This window comes from Calonectris borealis, chromosome 4 (genome assembly GCF_964195595.1).
Source record: "Calonectris borealis chromosome 4, bCalBor7.hap1.2, whole genome shotgun sequence".
Taxonomy (NCBI): domain Eukaryota; kingdom Metazoa; phylum Chordata; class Aves; order Procellariiformes; family Procellariidae; genus Calonectris; species Calonectris borealis.
The window spans coordinates 37,316,624-37,338,987 of NC_134315.1; the positions used below are offsets into that span (position 1 = coordinate 37,316,624).

Consider the following 22,364-nt stretch of genomic DNA (forward strand, 5'->3'; position numbering starts at 1 on the left):
TTACAGACAACAGCAATCAAGTAGGCAGCTTACAGGGAAACGTGAGAGAGATGCTTTCACATGACTTGGGAACAAACACCATTTGTCCCCTCATCATTTGAGAATGGATAAAGAACATCACAGTTATTATATTAGTATTTACTAATAATTATACCTGCTGTCAGCTTAAACTTGTTCATAGATGACTCTTTGTCATCAGCCAGACACGTAAGTTTACCAACTTTGATCAACAGTCACCGTGCACTTTGTGTAGGGGATCAGTTTCTTCAATCATTAGTTTCATGACTAAAAAGCATCAGAATTATGATAAGAATTATGCAGATTTAGCTAAGCAATTTAAGAAATTATTGTCTTTCACACAGAGATTATCTGTGTCATGGGTATCCTTGTGAGCACTACTAAGTTCAGTTCAGTGCAATGTCAAACAGATTGGCATGTATTGCCCTCAGTTGAGGTTTAACCTTATCAGGTTCACCGGGCACTGAAATGGGCTCCCTGGGTAGCTTTAAGGGCATCCAGGTAAAGGGCAGTAACTTCCTGAACTGTTTTATCTGGATCATCAAAGATCTGGCAATTTCTTAAACCAAGGCACCGTGGCAAGAGTATCCCTGTGCCTACTCCCAGCCATGCACTCATGCTGCCGCCTATGCAGGCGCCAGGATGGGGAGCAGGAGGAAGACCTCTTTCTTTCCCTTGCACCTGGAACGATCCACTCACAGCTAACCAGAATGATATTTAGGATGTAAGGAATGGGCCTTAATACCATAATCAGCTTCCTGAAGTGGGAAGGGGACTCGAGGAGGGTTATACGTGAAGCCTAGCAAGCGCTGCTAATTTATGTAGGTTTGCTCTGCAGCCTGCCAGCTGCCCCCAGCGGGATGCTTGGACAAGAACTCAAACCAGTTACTCTGCTCACCCCCGGGAGCAGCCCATCCCTCTCCCCGACTGCCAAGAGCCTGCAGAGATCCACCTCTGGGATCACTCCCAGTCGGGACTTGTTAACTTAAAACTGGCTAAGTACAAGTTAAGAAATAATAAAGTTTACCCAGATTTTAGTAACCTTGCATGCACAATCTTTCCTTTCAAAGCAGGCCTCCAGCATGGAATTGCTTTTCTAGGTTAGTGTGCAGAAAACATTCAGTCTGCACATTTGACCCCTGCCAGTTGGGCTCCGGTCAACAGGAACAAGCCAAAAGTTTCCACTAACTATACTTCACATAATTCATCAATATAAAACATTCAGTATCAGTTCCTTAATGTTAACACAATCCCTAGCAAAGCATGCTATAGTTAGTACGCCAGGATAACATATATCCTGCTTGCAAATATTTGGGAGCTTAACAACCGTTTAATTATAAAGACTATAAAGACGACTATAATCGTCACAAAATCATAATTTAAATGGCTTTAAATGCAATAGAAATGGCCAACAAATATTGGTTTATGTGAGAGCCTTTCTTTCTGTTTTGTAAGGGACTATCGCCAGGTAAGCCTTATTCTTTTCCACTGAGTGCTTTTCAACCTTCGTCATCAGGACAAGGGAACTCTTGTTTTACCTCTGTTGTGCCGGAATTACCTCCATAGCTTGTTGTCCACAACTGTCTGCTGGAGATAATTACTGGCTCTTGGTTTAAAAAGGCTAGCACACATCTGTAAAACTTTCAGCAGACCTAGTGATAGAAAGCCAAAACCCCCACACTCAGGGAGGCTCTAATTTGCCAAGTTTTATCTTAACTATCCTGTAGCTCTGGGAAATTACAAGCACTCTGTGGTTATAGTTAAGTGAACAAACTTCTTTGATGCACAACAACAGAAAATATCTTGCGTCTATGATTTAATATACTATATTAACATCAATTATGTGCATAAATACTGTTTAGCCTGTTGAAGAGAAGGTTTACTACAACTTCTTTAGGAAAGATCTGCTTAAAAAAAAATCAGATATGCTTTTCCTAATTCTTTTTTTTGAAGACCACATCACTTACATAAAACATCTAGCATATGGGTTCTGTTAGCTCTGACTGATGCTTGTCTCAAGCAGCTTTCTTTTGAAATCAAATTACTATCCTTAACTTTCATATGTTTATGTTCCCAATTAAATGAAAACTGGAGCTCAGAAAGCCATTTTCACCAGCTGACTGCATGTTTTGTTTAAATACTATATATATATATTTTTAGCTCTGTTTCTGCAGTGTCTTTCCAAATTTTTCTCTAAAGAATTTAAAAAAAAAAGTTTTCTAGACTTCTTGTTTTAAGTGGCATTTAATTTTCAGAAATGTCTAAGCACATAACAAACAATGAAGGGTATTTGTTCTCATTTATGCCTTGGCGATTTATAGCGCTATCCTGTGGGAAAAAATAATTACTGTTACTTAGGACAAAAGATTATGTAGCACATAAAATAAACACTTAGTTCTTACACAGTGCATTTCTTCAGTGGATTTCAAAACATTCTGAAAAACTGGGTAACCATAACTATCCTTAACATACAGATGAGAAAGTGATGGTCTGTAACAGAGCTGGGAATGAAAATTCACACATCCTGAACCCATATCAGCCAGAACCTTTCCTGTGCCAGTTTATCTAGTGTCTCTGTTCTCTGAAAGTCTGGGTACCACCATCTTGGGAGAAAATGAGGTAGACTATATTCTGCACCATGTATCAGCAATTAAATTATCAACTACATACTGATGACAGAATTTTTATTAGTGATTCTGCTGCTGGAAAGAAGTGACCTGGAAGTCAAACTCCCTGTCTCATGAAGTTTGCATGAAGATTATTTGATAAATCACCTCTTGACTTATAAATTGAACCAATCCAGTACAACCATTGTGAAGGAAAATTAAGGAAATTCCAGTGCAAAGGCACACTATATTAGAATTTATACACACTATTTCCCTGAAATGGGAAAGAGACTCTCTGATTACACTCTGCATCCTGTAAAATAGAGGAAGCCAAAGCCCAGTTTCTCTTCTCCATCCATCCTCTCAACACCTTTTTAACCTTTTGTTTCCTACGGATCATGACAAACTTTAAACATGATTTTTAAGCTGGTTTCCTTAATGAGGCTTGCACAATCACAGTCTGTGTGCATGCATGTGCCAGAGAGGTCGAGCCTCACTAGACAACAGAGACTCTAAAACAAGTGTTTGCTACGCATGCTCCATCTGCACAGAGCTTCAGGCATTAGCCACCTCCCACTAGATAGGCGAGAATACGGTCAAAAAACACTTGTCAAGGGAAATCTGACTTCACTACTTTTGCTGCTTATAGAACTACGTTATTAATCAGAAAACATCAAACTAGAGTACAGTAACTTCATGGCACCTCATGATTATAGTGGTGGTTGCAACAGAAATCCCCTACAAAAAATTTCTTGCCAACAGCCTGTTCTGGTCAACGCTCACCTATGATTTCACTCTGGGAAGAACTACAGAAAGGTCCTTTTCAAACAAAAGGTAGCTAACAAAACCAGAACTACTAGTAATGGGCAAAAAGAGGGCTCTTCAGCCTAGAATATTATAACTTTTTTACAAGAATACCGTAAGTGAAAAGCCTCTTGTAGAAAAAGCACATTTTCAGATTTACTTCAAGAAGGGACAGATGCTGAAGAAGTTACATGTCTGGCCTGGGTTGCACATTACTCCTTTTTCCCCCCAAACCCCAACGTGACTGAATCACTCTAATTATAGAATACTTACATAGATATAGCAAACAAAACCTTTCTTATGTGAAGTCACAACAATGATACGTAATTGCCATTTTAAGCCAGACAACATTTCCATCTGATTAAACAACAGGAGGAAACAGGAAGAATATGCAGATTTCTGTGGTATTACCCAGATTACTCTGAAATACCTTGGATCTGCATAGCACACTAACACAGAAAAGAACACATTTTACTGGCAAAATCTGAAATAAAGAAAATTAGAAAGTGTGCTGCTTGCGCTGTTTTCAGCCATCGCTAAATCCTCATTTTAAACCACATTTCCTGAAGTATTTTATGAACAAAGCTGCAGTTGTGTTTACTAGACAGTTACACGAGAGGACTGATAACAACAAGAAAAAAAATTCATTAAAGATTTGTCCAATTATTCCTGTTTAAAAGCAGCTTAAACAAAGGCTCAACAAATGCAGTACCACATTCGCTAACCAGCAAGCTCCTTCTGCACCTCTGAAATGCATGCACACCAAAACATACCTTCCTTCGCAGATACAGATCATGAACGCTTCAAGAATGTGACCTGGCAATGTGACCACTGCAGTTCTAACCAGCCTGAAGAAAACACAGCAGCCTTAATAATGACCAACCATATGACAAACACTAGCCTCTGAACAAAGTTCTAGTCCCTTGCCAGTTATTAACTTCAACCATGTAAATTGATCTTTTTCGTCATTCAGACCCAGCTAAAAGCATAATCTCACCAAGTGGCACTAACTTTCAGAAACAGGTGCTAAATTGCCCACAGTCAGCAGACTCGTCTTACATGCATTCATCCTGCATATTTCCTGTGATTTAAATTTCCTTTTCATTGTTCATGTCCTGTGGCCAGCTGCCTCCTGATCCAAAGTGATATCCCAGCACATGTTACAACTATGATCATAAAAAGTTTCTGCTGGAGCACGGAACTTTTCCAGAGGATTCAGTCGAGGAGATTTTTGTGGCGCTGCTTATCCTGGGAAGAAAGAGGGTGGGACTCTGGTTTTTTAATATATTGTGTGCTTTAGAATGTGTTTCCTCAAACAACACTTTTCAAATGCATCTTTTAATAAATGTCCATGTTTACATTCCTGGCACACAATATGTTAAAAAAGGGGGACTTACCTGAACCCCTCTGGTCTGGTTCCATGCTCCAGTACAGTATCCAAAGTAGCTGTGATGTAACAACAATGTGCATATTGGGGCTTTATATCACTGTGGAAGCTGGCTGGCTGCATCATAGGTCAGCACCACAGGACCTGAAAGAAGAAAAACAAAGCATGCTTTTAGGCAGTAATATGCTAAACACCCACCTCTTAAAGCAGGAAATAGGGGCTTCCAGAAAATAAAAAAGAATGCAGTATCTATGCAGGTCCACTGAAAGGAATGCTATTTCACACAATTCTCACATAAGTACGAGAAATAAACGGTTAAGAAATGACAGGGGAGGTGAAGGTAGAGAATCTAAAGGGGACTACAAACATAACTCCCACACAGTGTTTTGAAAACATCTCTCGCCTTTTGCCCTATTTCCATGGAACGGCTGGAATCACGTTCTGACACCACCCCCTGTTCCAAAGGCACTCACAGTCTTCGCAAAGCACCTCTCCACTGCAGTGCCTCAGGATTCTGCAGTGTCACTCCTCTTCTCCCTGGCTCTCTGCAAAGTGAAGTCATAGGAATGGATCAGCCAACCTGACTTCTCACTACCCTGCCCAGAATCCTTTGTGAACTGAAATGAGTCATCGCTCTGAAAAAATCCACGGCACAACGTTCCAGGTTTCTCCCTATGTCTGCGCTGGCTTCTTTGTCTTTGAAATGAAGTGCCTCTGCTTCTGGAACGGTGCCCAGCTGCACTGTACAGGATAACAAGCCAGCCTTCTCATTAAGTGGACAAGAAAGCTATTTACATGCATTAGCAAAGACAAGTTAAAGCTTTCACCCTCTAGTCAAGACAAAAAATTTACCCGTAACATACCTGTCTGATGTAATACACAACCCCCCAATACACAAAACCACAAATGCACAGATATACGTGCACACACACACACTTACATAGAGCAATATTTTCTTAAATCATTCACCATTTTGCATGACACTTACCAGTTTTTACTCTATTGATTAAAAAGAAAGATTTACTCTCCTTTGTCAGTCCTGAAGAATGCTGCAGACCTGCACGTAACAAACAGCTCTCCTGTACGCTGGATCAAAGTTGTGCTGCTGCACACTGTTTATCAAAAAAATTAGCAGCAGTGGACAAGTTCTTGCAAGCTCATTTTTCATCATCCCATTCACCATTTGGTGAACAAAGTGAGCCCTGAAACCACGCCAGACAGAAAATGTCAAACTGCTCCAAGTGCCGAGAGCCAGCAGAGCTGCTTCAGCTTCTGCTGCTACTGACAAAGAAGGTAATGCTCAGAACGAGGTCACTGTGTCAGGATCCCGCTCCCAGTGCTAGGTTTTCCTTTGCTTGGTGAGGATATGCTAAGCTAAAGCATCAGGAAAACACAGAAGAGGAGGTAGGAATAGTGCGTGATGAGATACAGACGCTGCTGTTTTGGAGAAACATTTTTAGTTGTTTGGGGATTTTAAGAGAAGGAAACATTTTAAATTGCCTTTACTGCAAAAGAACTATTTCTAGTCATGATCTAGTCATCAAAACGAAAAGACCGATATGCAGAAATGGAGGGGCAAACAGAAAAAGGAATGCTGCCACGGGACACTTCTTTACAAGTTCCTGTATCCTAAGCACTCTGAAATAGTTTGAAGCATAGTAGGCACATAATCCATAAAATCCTGAAACACAGCACTTCAGGACTCACCTGTGCTGTGCTGGAACAGGCAGTTCTCCCCTAAATGAACACACCAGGTGTTTAGGATTAAATACCTCCCTATGCTGCAAGCCCTGGCCTTACAACTACCCTGGCAGTGAAAGAGTCAAACCCAGCCTAAAATAGGTCTATGTGTTTCAGGACGATAAGTAAATAGCTGGGTTATACAACTAACAAACATTACTTTTGTTTACAGGTCTATGGCGATTGTTATGCAGCAAAGCCATATTATAAACAAGCCAATTTACAAATGTAGGTAAGCTGGGTGCTTTGCTACACCTGTAGTTACACAGTAGCCAAGTTCTCAACATTAAAAGCTGGGCTTTTGGTATACACAGAGTCATCAATTTCTGTGTTCCCTGAAAGGCCTCATTCCACGAAATCTTCCTTCAACTTCACAGGAATTTTGCCTTCCCTGGGGCTGCAGGATCAGCCACAAAGCCTCAAATGAATCCAACTTGGCATTTGCAATGTTTGGGTCCCCCAGGATCATCCTGCGGAAACTCTGGTTGTTTGTCTGCTAAGCCCACACCCTCTTTACAGCAACGAAACTCGTTGCAAGAAGAAAAATTTCTGTGGGCTTAAAAGTGAATTACAACAGGCACCTACTGAAAGAAAAAACAAGAGCTCCAATCTGCTTTTCCTTTGCACCAGACAACATTCATGCAACGCTAAATAGCTGGGCTTGTGCGTGCAGTACTGTTTTCACACACATGCACAAGTCTTGCAGCAGTAGTTACGCTACTATCACTGAAGTTAAAATACTGGCAGAAGAAAGATAAAGGTAATACCACAACTCAAATATCCTTTCTCTCTAACAAATTTCTCTAGCACTTGAACTCAGGTTATATACTCAGGACCAGCCTGACTACTCTGAACAGACTAACACAACTGCAAGCTCTTTGAGACAATTCCTCTTGCACGTGTGACGCCCTAGAGACACCTAGGATGCACTGAGCGTGCACATGTACCTATGGTGCATGTACATCTTGTGTGCACATGCACTTAGGCATGCCTGTACTCAAATTCATCAGCTCATAGCACTATTACACAACCTTTAATCAGTATTAAGAAGAGCAAGAAGTGCCTGATACCTCAAGCATGGCAAAGAGTAGAAGTGAAAGGAGAGACCAGCAGCAGGGAAAATGTAAAGGAGAATGTTTAGAAGAGCTGAAGTTGATGGATAAACCAGCGCTGCCATCATCAGTGATGTTACTGTAGCGTGACCTCACATGAGGAAGGCCTAGCCAAAATACCACATGCACTTCCCAATCAAGGCAGCTACTCTGTTCCTCCACCCCACATCTCCCCCCGCCCCAGCACATGACAGAAGTTGGTACTGAAACAAAAGTTGCCTTATTGACAGTGTACGGCACAAATACACCATATACTTCTCTCTGTATAACTCCATGCATGCATGTGCATCTGAATAGATCAGTACAGAATACAGCATGGCCTGAGATCGATCTCCATCATACACTGAGAAAGCAGACGATATAAAAATTCCATTTTCTTCCTTTGCACATCTATTGTGTTGAACACAGACTCCTTTGTCAAATTCCACATTAGCTTGCATACATCCTCGAGCCCTCCCGAGCCAGGGCCTGGGATTCCCCTCCTTTGCCACAGCCCTTTCACCATCACCAGAGGGAAACTTAAGAGGAGAAAAGGAATGTGCTCAAATGGGGGGGGCAGAGAACAAAAAAGGTTAAAAAAAGAACACTGCCAAGAAGGTTATCAAGAGCATGAGAAAATTCAGACTAGCCTGTATCAGTTTCAGTGGATCCCAAATTTCGGAGGCTAAAATCAGCCATCAGCACTCAGCATTTGGAGTCTGTAGCTGCAGAGACTATGGTCATCTACCATTATGATTACTTCCACAAGAACCAACTTCACAAGGCAGGAAGCACCCAAACACCGGACTGGGAACACAGTGAAGCCATGAACCCTGTGGCTCCAGAAGAAACCAGCCTAAGGAACATCAGAAAGATACAAACTTACACTTATATTTCTTTAGGAAACCTCTTCATACTAAAAATTTTGACATATTACTGCTCCACTAATAACAACTTACTTGCAGTATGCTAATAAGTTCCACTCAGCTTACCTGAACAAATCTCCTCGTTCTTTAAGAAATCACTGAAGAAAACACAAGAGGGAACATGATCAGGGTATTAAATTCAGCAATATCCCAACAAGTAATGCCCATCTGTTTTTGTGCTAATGTTGTCTAGGAGCTTAAATACTCTTTATTTTTTCCCTCCTACTGCTTACACCCCAATGTATTTGCAGAGAACATTACCTCCCCTCCTTCAGATCTCATTTCACTGGCTTTGAAAAAAGCATGCTCTTTTAGTGTTCTTTTGTATGTCTGCCCCTCCTGTCCCTTTAACCTTTCTGGGGGACTCTTCTATATTTACTCTTACATTTACTACATTTAAAAAGCAACAACCAGAATTCTGGACCATATTCTAGTGCTCCAGCTAACCTCTCACCTGCGTGAGGTACAAGGAAATTGAAATGTCCACACTTTTAGTGGAAATACCCTGCCCTATATAGAATAAGAACGAAACTTGCTTTTTTCACAGCTGTACTACATTGGTGGTTCACTGTCACCCCACAACTGAACAACCGGTTTCACATATCTTTTTTATGATGCCTGCAACTAACGAGTTTGAAGCAAATATTTCTGGATTTGACACCCACGACCATGATCTTGCCCATTATGCTTTAACAGCTCACTCTGTGGATATGATTAAGGATCTTTGACCATCCAATTCTTCTTATTTGTTATCCATTTTTTAAGCATCTCCACTTTATTACATGCTAAAAAGAGTCACAAAAACAAAAATGAAAACAAACCATACTTCAAATGTTGCCTAATGCAGGACAAAACCATAACCCCACGCCACACTTGCTAATACAACAACCCAGTATACAGCATTTGAATGAACCCACCAAGTCTTAACAGGAAAAACAAAGCAACCCATAAAACTTCCTCCCCCAAAAGCCCAGTAGGTAAAACAATTGTCTTTTTAGAATTCGACTACTAAAAGAGGGTTCTTTAAATTATAGCTCACTGGGAAGTATGTGATATTTTAAACCACACACAAGAATTCTGTAACAGATTTTGTAGCTAGGACCATGGGAGGGGAGGGGAGGGGAGGGGAGGAAGGTTTGGGGTTTTTTTTGCATAGGAACCTGTTACTATTAAATTAATTCGATTAATGTTAAAGCTATATTGTCATCAACCCCACCATCACCCCGCCCCCTCAAAAACAAAGCCTGCCTGTTTTCTGGCAGCAAACAGTAAATGCAAGGAAAGATAGAAGCACTAAAAAAACCTGACACTAGAGGAGATTTGGCAAGAGAGAGTGAGCACATGAGAAACAAAAGGGAAAAAACCAACAAACAATGATAAACGTAGATGTTTTCTTTTAGAGTGGAAATTTTGTAAAGGCAGAGAAAAATATTTCTTTACAAACACTGCTGAACACACAGAACATGATTGTGGAAACATAACAATCAGCCTGTGTTAGCCACATGTTCTTCACTATCCTCTTCAGTTTAGCCAGAACACATTTTCAGTGTGGCTGGGGATGCTGCAGCAAATATTCAGCAGGAGTCTAGTTAGCAGCTAAAATTCTTGAAAGGTGAAGGGATGATTAGCAATACAACCCAAAAACATAGTGTGCCCTCTCTCATTTGTACTGACTGCTGTAACCATGGAAGGATTTTCATCCCAAAGATGATACTGCAGTGGTTACAGCTTTTCAAACAAATAGTGGTGATTGGCAGATAACTTCAGGTTAAAATAAGAACCTGCAACACTAAACACAAGTCCCATGGTACTGCAGCAGACTTTAACAGCCCAGTTTTTCCTGGCTAGGAGAGAACTGATGAAAAGGCCAGGCATGGAATCAATTAAAATAGTGCCAAAGTGGTTTGAAAAAGAAAAGGATAGACACGCCAAAGATTTAGCAGTTGAGAGTTTACTGGGTCTTTTTTTTTCCCTGTGGTGGAAAGCAGAGTTTTCACTATGGCTGGAGTACATTTAAGAAGATGTACTTTAATGCTTATGAAATCAAAATATCTTACACCCCAATACATGAAATAGCTATACTAGGATATTCTGCCCCTATGCTCCACCTGCGTGGGGTAGATGCAGTGGGCCCTGTTTCCCACAATGTCTCAAAATACTTTCAAATTCTGTCCTTTGGTCTCCCCTGTGTAGGGATCAGCTGTGAGAATGGGAACACAGGAAATGCCATGGCACAACAGTTCAGCAACTCACCAAATCTGCTGCCTCTCTCATGCTGGTCAAGCATCTTAGAGGAAGCATTAGAAAACCAACTGCACACATTGCCACTAGTGTATACTGCGTCTTAAAGGGAAATGCCCCTGTTCCAGACAGAAACGGTTCTTTTGAGATCCTCAAGGACTGGCAGATTTTCATTTTTTCTCCCAATTAGTGTAACTATCAGAAAATGCAGCAACCAAAAACTATGTCCCCAAATAAATGACACTACCTGGAACTAGGGGTTCCTGCAATTTAACAACTCACTAGATTAAATGTTTCCTCCTGTCCATTTCACATGGTTTTTGCTTCTTAATTTTATTGAGCACGCATTTTATTACAGGAAGCAGTAAACCAAAACCTACAACAGGCATTTTACTACTATTACAACAGTAACACCTCCTGCTCTTTTCTTTTTTAAGTGAAATTTCAGGAATCTGAAAATCTCCCTGTACGTGAGCCATAAAACCGAACACAGTATCCAAAACAAGGATGAAATTATCAATTTCAAAGACAGAGCTCTCTTGCGTGACTTCTTACATATCTCCTAATTTACACAATCTTATGTTTAGACTTTTAATTACCACACCCCCACTCATCTAACAAGTTCACCACTGACTCCGGCCACATGCAGACCATGCTCCTAAAAAAGTATGAAACCTAACATATTTTTTCAGCGTTCACTGCACTGCCTTACACTACATTGCTGATGTCACTATTTTGCAGAATTGCTCAGCTGTTTTACGCAGCTGTCGTTAGTGTCTTCTGAAGTTCTCCTCAGCAGTCTTAATGAACCTGAACAACTGTGATCTGATAGATAGGGTTACCACTTCATTATCCATTCCACCCTTCAGATTTCTAATATAGCTATTAAAACCCAAACATTTGGTATCGATCCCTGCTGCACAGAACACTGTTAACCCTTTCCAGGGACTAGAACTGGCCGTTCTTCTTTTTTCTCCTCTATATTCTAAACTGAGCTTGACAAGACTTTTCTCTTGGACTTTCACCAAGCATTTATAAAGCACTAGAGCATGGAAGAGTCCTTGTGCTCCCCAAGTGTCGCGATGACCCAGTTTTCTGAAAGATGAGAGCACATAAAAATAATTGTGTCTTTGCCCTCTTATTCAGTATAGACCTAAACTAGGATATCAAGACTAGATTCCTGAGACGATCTCAGGAGCTGATGATGATCTTAACTTACATTGAACTAAACCAAAAGGCTAGCAAAAAGAGGTAATTCCTTGAACAAATTTGGCAAGTAACCACTGGACACAGAGAGACAATCACATATAACAAAATTTTGAGATCAAAGCATAGGGGATGTATAAATCCAAGCTCTGAATGACTACACTTTATGCCATAGCAAGACAACATTTTCTTAACGCATTAAAACAACAACAAAAAAAGTCATTCCTTATCTTGTCATTATGTTGTCATTCCTTTTTCTGGACTATAAGTTACTGCCATATTCTTTCAACGAGCTACCCCCACAGGCAGTACTTTAATTCACCCAGACCTTATGGGCCCAAGGGCACATAACTCCTATTTAGAAGGGTAAAAAGTGTCTCTGTCAGAGCTGGAGCTTGGCAAGGCTCTCTGCTTCAAAAGCATTTCTGATCATCAGTGTTGCACATGGTGAAGGGGATGGCACATGCCCCTCTCCTCACCTGGCCACCCCCTTTGGGAGGCTGGAACTGCTGCACAGACCAGCCCTTGGAAACACCTACAGGGGATGAAGTAGCCCTAAAAGCATTTTTTGAAACCTCTGCTGTTCCTCCTGCCTGTTTGGTAGCTACAAGAGCTTGGGTAGCTTAAACAGCTGATGTAGAGGCTACTTGAAGAAAAATGTGGGCTATAAAGATTGAATTACCAGCAGCAGAAGATTGGGAAGAAGAACAAGAAACAATGTAAGTAAGAAAAAACACAGAAAAGGTTAAAAGGAAATGTGAGGAAAGACATGATTTTTGTTTGACTCCTAAAGCAGGCGATGCAGCATATGTGACGTTAATGATGAAAGAGAACTTGTTAAAAGAATCCAAATGCTTAGCAGGGCTAAACGGAAGCAGGAATAATAACCAAATGGTAAGAAATAGAATTAGTACCTCCAGCTGTAAGAAGGCTGAGAAAATATAAGGGTCTACAGGATTGCTGGAATAAGCAAAGTGGGAACGGCTGTGTGTATCAGTGAAGAAAGAAGTGAACAAAAGGACAGTTGTTTTGTGAAGGCCAATCTGCATGTGCTCTGCATCCACTTGGTGCTTGCCTTTGTTTTGTTTTCTAGGCTGACCTTCACCCCATGCCATATAAAGGATTGAATGAAAGCCTCCGTTCAAAGTCTCAATTAAAAGCCTGAAAGAACAAACCTATCTTGCGCTAAGCCCAAGTGCCAGGGACCCGGCAGCTCAGGCGTGAGCCAGAGTGCCTGGCTCTGGCCGAGGGAACCTGCATCCTCCAGTGGCTTTGAATGAGCCCTCCCAGTGTTTGGAACAGGCAGAATAGCTAAAAAGAAACATTTAGCTTGTTCTCCAAAGGGTTGCTCCTAAGCTTTTATGATGAAAGATCAAAGCTAGGGGAAGGATGGGAGCTTACAGGACAGTAAAGAAAGTTGAGAGTAAATTAGTAGTGTGCATGCTAATAAGGCACACATGCACCATCACCCCACTGAGGGAGCATGCTGACAGTTTGGGCAGTTTAAACCAAAACATGTGAAAGCAGTTAAGTATGTCATCACCAATACTGTCTTTAGAAGTGTTCTGCTGCTTTATGAGAAGCTCTTCAAAACACACATGCACATGTAGTTTCATAGAAAGAAGGCGTAATCCACAAGAACTTGAAAACGTGGGGCTGCCCAAAGTGCATTCTGCATGCCATGTGTGGTCTGCAAAGCCTCTGCATGAGGCTTGTGATTTTTTTCTTTAAATTGCGGTATTTTATTTTAATTCTGGTACTACATTTAATTGCGGTATTGCAATGTAGATTTGTTACACAGCACCCAGTTTGGTACACTCTCTGGACGCAATTTGGGGAACATCTGTCTAACAGGGATAAGATGGAAACTGACCTCAGGGCTTTGGTCTAAAAGCCCAATTTACTGCCAGAATTATCTTGGTGTAATTATACCTATGTAAATCCCCTTTTTATTCTGGAATAAGAGTGGGTTTAGCTTATACAACTTCCAAAAGTTTTATAAATGGGGGCAGTTGTACATCCACAATCCTGCTAAATTCCTCTGCATGACCTTTCATATCACGCATAAGAAAGTGAAAATTAAAAATGGAATAAACAATAGTAAAAATAAAATACTAATTTTATTAGAGGCAAGAATGTGTCTTCCTGTTGTTCAGTCATATGCTCCCTAATGTATTGAAAAAGTAAATGTTAAAACAAAGGAATTAACCTTTTCTTTTACCAATATTTTTTCCTGGGTTCCGAGAGCTTCACTCTTGAAGAGTAGATAACATTGACATTTAGAGTTGCAAGTACTATTTCTCTAAAAACTTCCTGTTATAGTCAAAGGCAGACATTAAAGGAGCCAAATTTGGTTCCTATTGCCATACGTTGTTTCTAATAGTCACAGCTTGAGTTTCAAAACTGATGTAGATTTGCACTTCCCTTTATCTCCATTGAGTGCTGCTACACTCTCAGTTCTTCTGAAAATCAGGAGTTACTGAGGAGTTACTTAGGAGCCTAATTTTAGGCACTCATTTCTGGAACCTGGCATAAAAGCTCAGACTTGAACGTGAAAAGAATCCATGCATGTAAGCTATTTGGGAATATCTGAAAGTCTCGGATACAATGCCTAAAGTTACGCATGTCCTTCATACTTCCATTTATAAAAAAGAGCCTAAAAGTCTACTTTAGGGTATAAAGGTTTGAATGTGATTCACATGTCTTTTGCCCTGCTCCTGACAAACTTTTTTTGGTGAAAGTTTTGATGCAATTAGTGTTTCCAAGAAAAGTTTTGATTTTGCAAAATTATATTCTTAAGATGAAGAAAAAGAGAAGAGTAAGGAGTTCTTGGTTTTAGAGAAAATAATTCTTGTTTTCAGAGTCATTTTCTCATTATATCTTTGGAGACTGAGGATGCTTGTGTGACTTCCCAGTGACATTTTCCTCCCGATAACATAACTTCTTTCAAGGGCAAGAGTAACCTTGCCAAACATAATCGCCACTAATTTTCCCCTCATATGCAGCCTCTGACTGTATCATTCATCACCTATGCAGAGAGACATTATGCAAGCCTGTTTGCCAGATACTGCTCCATAGGAAGTGTTTGCAGAACACCAGAAGTACATGAACTCTCCCCCTGGCCTCCAGAGAGTGGGCCATCTCCTTCAACCATGGCTTCCACCAACAGTGAAGTCACAGTGCTGGCTTTGTGATATCACAGCATTCTCCGTAGCAACAGCCTATGAGGTCACAAACAAAGGATTATCACTTTGCTGCAGGATTAAGGGAACTAAGAAGCTGGTCTGTCAAGAAGATGGGTTTTACTTCAAATAATGGGAATTAGGAGAATGCTGAAAATAAACGGGTTGTAAATCGTCTCTGTCTGGCATGCACCCTTTTTTCAATAATACTGTAAAATAAGATATTGTTTTCTTTGACAGCTCCCAAATAACTGAGTGAACTGCAGGCTGCCTCTTAAGCTATTACATGGAGATGAATCCTGAGACGGCTTCAATATCTTTTGACTCCTCAGTCATTTGATTTTGCAAGTGCAGACAGCAGTCAGACCACTCTCCTCAAATTGTCTGCTGGTTAGTTTATTCACAGGTGTTCAAAGCTGGCAATAAGTTCCAGAAAGTGACCAAAAAAATCCAGAAACGGAAGTCTGGAAACATCTTGCCTTAGCCCACTTTACTGTTTAGGCAAGGATTTGTGAAGATAATTCCAAACTGGGAGTCAACGTTCCTAAGAAAGATTGAAAAAAATATGTATTGTAAGTTACAGTGCTTTAAATACTTGTTTAAAATGCAAGAAACAGTGATTATTTAGAATAACCTTCCCTGCAAAATATACTTGCAGTCACGGAAATCTTTACCGCGAACATTACTGTTAGAACAAAACACTTGTACGAATAATTTCATTACACTCTTAGTGGTTCATTTTTTTCAACAATATCTGGTTTACTCCCCAATGAATACCCTGTTTGAAAGTTTTGTAAAATACAGAATTCCAGAACCTGTTTGAAACTATTCCAAAACCTTTATCTCCCCACTTCCCCACCATGGAGCAAATCAAGAACAGCACAAATACAATCACCTGGTGAACACTTCCTGGCCCGTCAAGGAACCACTGAGGCTTCCATGCAACTATCCAGAGCACAAATTAAAAGTTAATTTGGTTTCAGCTTTTAAAGGGAGTTATAGTCCATCGGGGGAGGGGGGAATGAAAGGAAGGATGGTACCAGGTGAAAACAGACTTACTACATTATTCACAGAAATCCTATGCCACATGCATGCTTGCACATGAAAACACTTTTCCCATATTTTTGAAGTAATTGCCCACTTTTCCAGATGCCTGGCAACTCAGGCTGCCTGATGTTTGGAACTAGGTACTGCATGCATATAGACTCATCTCACATGTGCAGCAGGTCCAACACATCAGATGTACTATGCATGCATAATTTATCTATCAAGGACTGTCCCAGATTTTAAGATTAAGATCTAAAAATCCTAAAACAGCCTGGTTTGTAATTTACAACCTGAGCTGTGATGCAACCATAAAGCAGTTGTACAGTGTGAGGGCATCTTCCAAATTCAGGAAAATTTTGAGTAAGAGCCTACTTGCAGCTTACTACAGCTGGAAGGAGAGACTTCCAGCATTATGAACGTAGGCACTAATACCAGTTTCCATTCTAGGACTGGAAGAAAACATTGGACAACTTTGCAGTAGCTGATCAAGACTTCACCTGGAGTCTCACCCACCGGTGGGGAAAATTTAGATCTCTATTTTGCAGTTGGACAACTGTTAAAAACGTTGAGAAGAAATAACACAAACAGACTGATGAGATGTTTCACAATGTTTTAAACATGCTTTGAAATTTTGTAACCTATTTAAAAACGTATTTGTTTCTCGGCCTCCAGTACTACCAATAAAGAATCTCAAAGGAAGTGCTTAGATATACCAGATTTACTCACTTTGCCACCAACCTCTACAGCTTTCTAGGCTTGTAAACAACGGCCGAATTCAGCCGTGCTATAAGACACTACTGCCTTCAAACGAACCGTGAGCTTACGCTAGAGCCGGGTTTGACCCGGAGCAGCTCTTTAAACCTGCGCTGAAGAGAAGCGCACGGCCTTTACTAGAATGGTAGTTTTCTAGCGGCCCGCTACAGCACAACCCGCGTTCAATCGCCAACACACGCCGTGCTAATCCCGAACACAAGGCACCATCCACGCTGCCCAGCGGGGAAGAGCAGCCCCGCCGGTACAACCGGCCCGCCCGGGCCCGCCCGCCACGCCAACGGACACTCCCGCACCAGCGAGGGGGGCGCGCAGCCCAGTCACCCACCACCCCGCGCTGCCGCAGCTTTTATTGTGCGGCAAAGCGGGAAATCGACTCAAACGGGGAAGAAACGCTCCGCCCCGGCCCGGCCCGGCGGCCTCCCGGCGACGCGGTACCTCAACAGCGGCACCTCCCGGCGGCGCTGAAGCGCGGCCGTTCCGCCCCTCCCCGCCGCCGTCCCGGCATGCCCCGCGCGCGGGCACGGCAGCCCGTCACCATGGCAACGCGTGGCGGCAACGTGCGGGGCCCATCCCCAACATCTCCCTTCCCAAATCTTAAAGATGGCAACGTATCAGGGCCCCCAAAACAAGAAAGAAAAGCAATATTCACCTAGTTCGAAGATGCGACGTTACCCCCACCTTTGTATTACACATTTTCACATTTTCAACCAAAACCAGGGGCAGCGTTTTCCTTCAGCGAAGGCCACCCGTGCCCCCGCCATTTTGGATGCGGGAGCAGTTCTCACAGGACACGCACCTCTGTGCGCTCCTGCCGCCTCAGGAACCGCCCGGATCCCAGCTGGGTAGAGCTCAGAAACAAAAATAAAAAAGTTTTTCGATGATTGTTTTCTTTGGACTTGGGGTTGTGGGTTTCCTTTGTGCTTTCGTTTGAGGTTGGGGATTTTACATGGTGGTAAAGCAGGTTTCCATCCAATTCCTGCATCAGCACTCCGTCCTCACGCGAAACCTTCCCACCTGAAGCGAGGGCACGGCAGGGGCTTGCTACTCCAAAAAGCAGTAAAGGCATGAAAACCCTTTTGCCAAGGGCAGCGGCGTGACGCTGCTGACACCGGAAGTAAATCTGAACAGTCGCAGCAACCAAATACACCCCCTTCTTCAAAAGGCTAAACCCTTCAGGGATTTTATGTGACTTTTTAACTCAGCATGGCTTCCTAATTGATCCAAGGTTTTTGTTGTTTTGTGTTTAAAGCTTAAGAAGATAAACAAAGGACCACAGCAAAATACTCCCCTCTGGCTGCTACTGAGGTAGAATCTACAGTTGTACAGAAACTTAGGCCCATTTTCCACCTTTTTAAAAAGAAGTTATCATCTAAAAAGACAACCATAAAGGAAATGTTTTTGCACAAGAAGTGTAAAAAGACCTGCTACCTCTATCTTGAATAGACGCAGGAGTTTTTATGAACCAAGCATGCTTTGTAAAAACAGTGACTAGCACACATGCTGAAAACCAAAGCTGCAGAGCAAATGAGAAAGCTAAAACAAACCACATTCTCTGTCTCTCGGTTCTGCGTATAAAATGATGTCTGACTATACAGTCTTAAAAAAAAGCATCAAAAGCAAGCAGGAGAATTAGTTTATAAAGGCAAATCACAGGGTAACAAAGGTGCCTTGCTGTAGATCCTGAGGATGAATTTCAACGTTGCTCTGAGCTTGGGCCAAAGGCTTTCTTCACAAGTGTGAATGGGCATCTTGGTTTTTAGGGCTGGTGTGTCTCATGGTCCACAGGCATCAGCGACATGTACAGCCTAACCACACCAAGCTGATGGATGTGTAGGAGAAAGCTAAAGCAGTATTTGTGTCACAGTAATTCTGTGTTTGGGATGCAGCTGATGCAAGCTGATGCAAGACACGGGAGGTCTGCAACATGCTGTGGTCAAGAATCAGCACCATGACCTCACCCTCCTCCGGCGCTCAGGCCTGAGGGAAGCTGAGAATGGACTAGCAGCCCATTAACCACTGATTCAGCCTGAATTTCAATGTTGTTCCTTTTATGAGCTCACTCATCATTTGAATTACTTAAGGAAGCTGCACAAATGCTTTTATTCCAGACTTCGACATGCAACCCATTACTGGAGCTGGCTAACTTTAAAGAAGTGTAAACTTTCTGCTTGAGCAATGGAAAAAAAGATCAAGAAGGTAACGCGGCAGAATAATACCGATTTTGAAAGGCAACTGCCACCACTCTAAGCGAGACTGAGAAGTGCTGCATGGCACCACAAGTGCTAGGATCTCCCCCGCCCTGCTACTACACACTAGAAATGCACACACAATCCACAAGACCACTGGCACAGCCCTTTCATACTGAATACAGCTGAAAGAGTAAAACCAAAAAACAAACCAAAAACCTCTGTAAAACCATCTTCCCCATGCCAGGCAGTATACAAAAGCAACAGCAGGCGATTCCTATGATCACGCAACCTCTGGCATACAGGAAGTCCCAGGCCAAGGCTCAGCATAGAAGCTACAAGCCAAGACAGCACAAAGGTTTTTAAAAAGGCATACCACCACATTGTGTCCAAAGCATTTTCTTGCCTATACATTGATTTCCCATAGTATTGCTTTGGCTTCTCTGTTTGCCATTAATCTTTGAGACCTTTAAATGCTGGTAATCATCTTTCCTTCATAATGCCACTGAAAGCCATCACTTCCTCTACAAGTCAGGTATGAGGAAATGGTTCTTTACCGGGTGACATCAGCAGTGTCTGGCATTTTACAAGCTCTGGAAGAAGACCGGCCCTGCCCCAAGGAGTTCACAGCCTAGTTCAGACAGAGCCAACATGTTTCAGATACAATCTGTGAGCCATGGAAGCATGAGATCACTTCCTCCTTGTGATCTTCAGCTTTACATACTTATCAATTACTTCTTTTGAAAAGGTTCCTTTGAGAAAAAAAAAAAGAAAAAAAAGGCTCATAATGATTTTATCAGTTTTGGTATTTGGCTTTGGGACCAACCATGTACCTTCAGTTATTAAACATTCATGATTCCCTTTTTCCTCAAGTACAGGAGGAAGAACCTGGCAAACAACCAGGGAGGACAAGATGACTGACAATAGCTTAAAGCTAAACGAGCAACTGCTCAACCAAATTGCACAATCCATAGAAGATGTGCCATGACTATTTGCCGAAGGATGATAAGCCTACAATCAAAAGCCATCATTTCTATTGGCAGCTCTTGTTTGTATTTAAAAAAAAGAAGGAAAAATCTGGTGCTTACATATTTCTGCAGTATCTGAAAGCAAAGGATTCTTTAGCTTAATCCACATAGTTTCTGTTAACTGGAAGCCTGGAATGATCTAACTACTACCTCCACATACAAGATTTGCCCAGATAGTAAAAGTCTGGATTTTTGTTGGAAGCTTATAGGATGTTTTTGCTCTTTTCTCCTTCAGTGCTAACAAGGAAAGATTATGTCAAAGATGAAACTAGTCTAAGCTCTGTTCCAACTTCCTACCTCTCTAAGATGCAGGTTCAAAAATGTCAACCTGAACTGAACTAACAGATGAGTATCAAGCAAATTAGTTACGGCAAGAACCAAATCTGAGGCCCTGCACTGACCAGTAGTAACTCCAGGAGGAGATCCTCAAACAGCACATCCGGATTCTTCCAGCCATCAGGAAAAGCTCCAGGACAGGTCCAGCACACCTAATTCCTGCAGGCTAATCGTCAGGATTCCCTAAATAGCACCAGGAAAACAGCTTTCATTCAAAAGCAAGGAGTGGGCAAGATGATGTAAAGCTACGTGACACATTTGTGGTGCATTCAGTGCTGTGACTGTAACTGATGGAAATGTGCCTGGGCCAGCTTTATGCTATCCATGTAGGGTAACTCCCTGACCATTCAAATAGTTTTTGCAGCCTGCGTTGAACACTGTGGCGCAGCAGTTACACTGCTTAATAGAGCTGACTAGGTTAGTTAGCTCTGGCCTGCCTATACAAAATGAAGTCATGCTTACAGCCCCTAGTACTCAGCATATCCTAGACATATGTTTGGCCCTTTTAGACTTTTTTTAAATTTTGAAATCCAAGCATCTGGAAAACCTTACTGAATAGTTTATACAAAATGGTCTCTCCCATACCAGAAATCTTCCATTTATAGCAGAGAGATAGGGTTAAACAGGCAGTAAAAAACCCATACATACCCACATTGCCCTTGAAGCACTCACATCAGACGCATGTATTAGAAATTATATATTCTTATCTGTGCTTAAAACCTTACTAGGAAATCAGGTGCTTTTAACAGGCAAAACATCTAAGCTGGAAGTGGAACCAAAACCAAACTCCCTTCAACAGCTCTGGAGAAACCAAAGCTGCGCTGCATGCTCAAAATCAGCTCACAGCACTCAGCCCCTGTTCAGCCGCACTGCCAACGGGTATGTTTGGGTAAGCCTCAAAAAGATCAAACCATCCCAGCCTGACCTATAGCGGAAAAGAAAGCCACTGCTAACAACTATTTTCAGCTAGATCCTGAAAATGCTGTTGACTGGACGTCATCACTGCTACTTCAGATGGCATGAGAAATCCATCACCATGCTGATGATACTGTGTGGTATTTCCCCTTTGTTCACAGGAAACTGGAAGCCCTTACACAGACAAGTCATCGTTTGCCAAAGCGTTCAGGGATGCCTAACTGCACAACAGAGCTAACCAATCTAAAGGCTAACCGTTGCTCTCCTCACCCATCCCAGGACAGCCAGCATTCATGGTTGATCCCCCGCCATGAGTTAGTTTAGGAGCTAACCCAACAAAAGCCTAGTCCTGCCAAAAAAACCCTGAATATTTTATGCCAAACCCTGACTGGGTGCCCTGTTAGGACAGAGGAGGCCCCGTCTCAGAGCGAAGTAGGAGGCAGTAGCTCACAGGCAATGCAGGTATGGAGAAGCAGGACCTCTTTCTGGGGGCCACTAGTTATATGTAAGAACTGTTCAGTTATCATGAAACTACACTGTAATATGGCCACTCACCACAAAAATGACTCACACAATCACCACCCTGACAGCAAGTCCACGTGACAGCTGGAATTTTCAAAGGGCTTTAAAAAGGCTTACTAAATTCCACCTGTTTTAATGACATCTGGGTTCAGGTCTATCAGCACTGGTTTTACCAACAAAGGGCAAGTTTTGCAAAAGCAAGCATAGTTTGTGGTATCCAATAGACCATCGAGACTTGAACAAAGGACACATAGCTGGAATAAACAAGGACATAAGTAGCAAGCGCACATTCCAAGAACGTGTTTAAAAATAGTGCTGTTCTGACAGAGACAGCATGTACCCATTTTCATCAGTA

General features: G+C 41.9%; 1 protein-coding gene across 3 annotated transcripts in view; it reads right to left on the reverse strand.

Annotated features, from left to right (window-relative positions):
- The window catches only part of STOX2 (storkhead box 2), a 74,752-nt gene that overhangs the window by 21,548 nt on the left and 30,840 nt on the right, over positions 1 to 22,364 (reverse strand). Inside the window, exon 2 of one of the 3 annotated variants that reach the window (XM_075149271.1) lies at positions 4,826 to 4,959. The exons of 1 other annotated variant lie outside the window; for it this stretch is intronic. In XM_075149271.1, the coding sequence (XP_075005372.1) occupies positions 4,826 to 4,898 (73 nt within the window). In that variant the 5' untranslated portion in view covers positions 4,899 to 4,959. Of the gene's footprint in view, positions 1 to 4,825; positions 4,960 to 5,288; positions 5,471 to 22,364 lie in introns of those variants that run through there. One more of the 3 variants, XM_075149272.1, reaches the window with a different exon arrangement.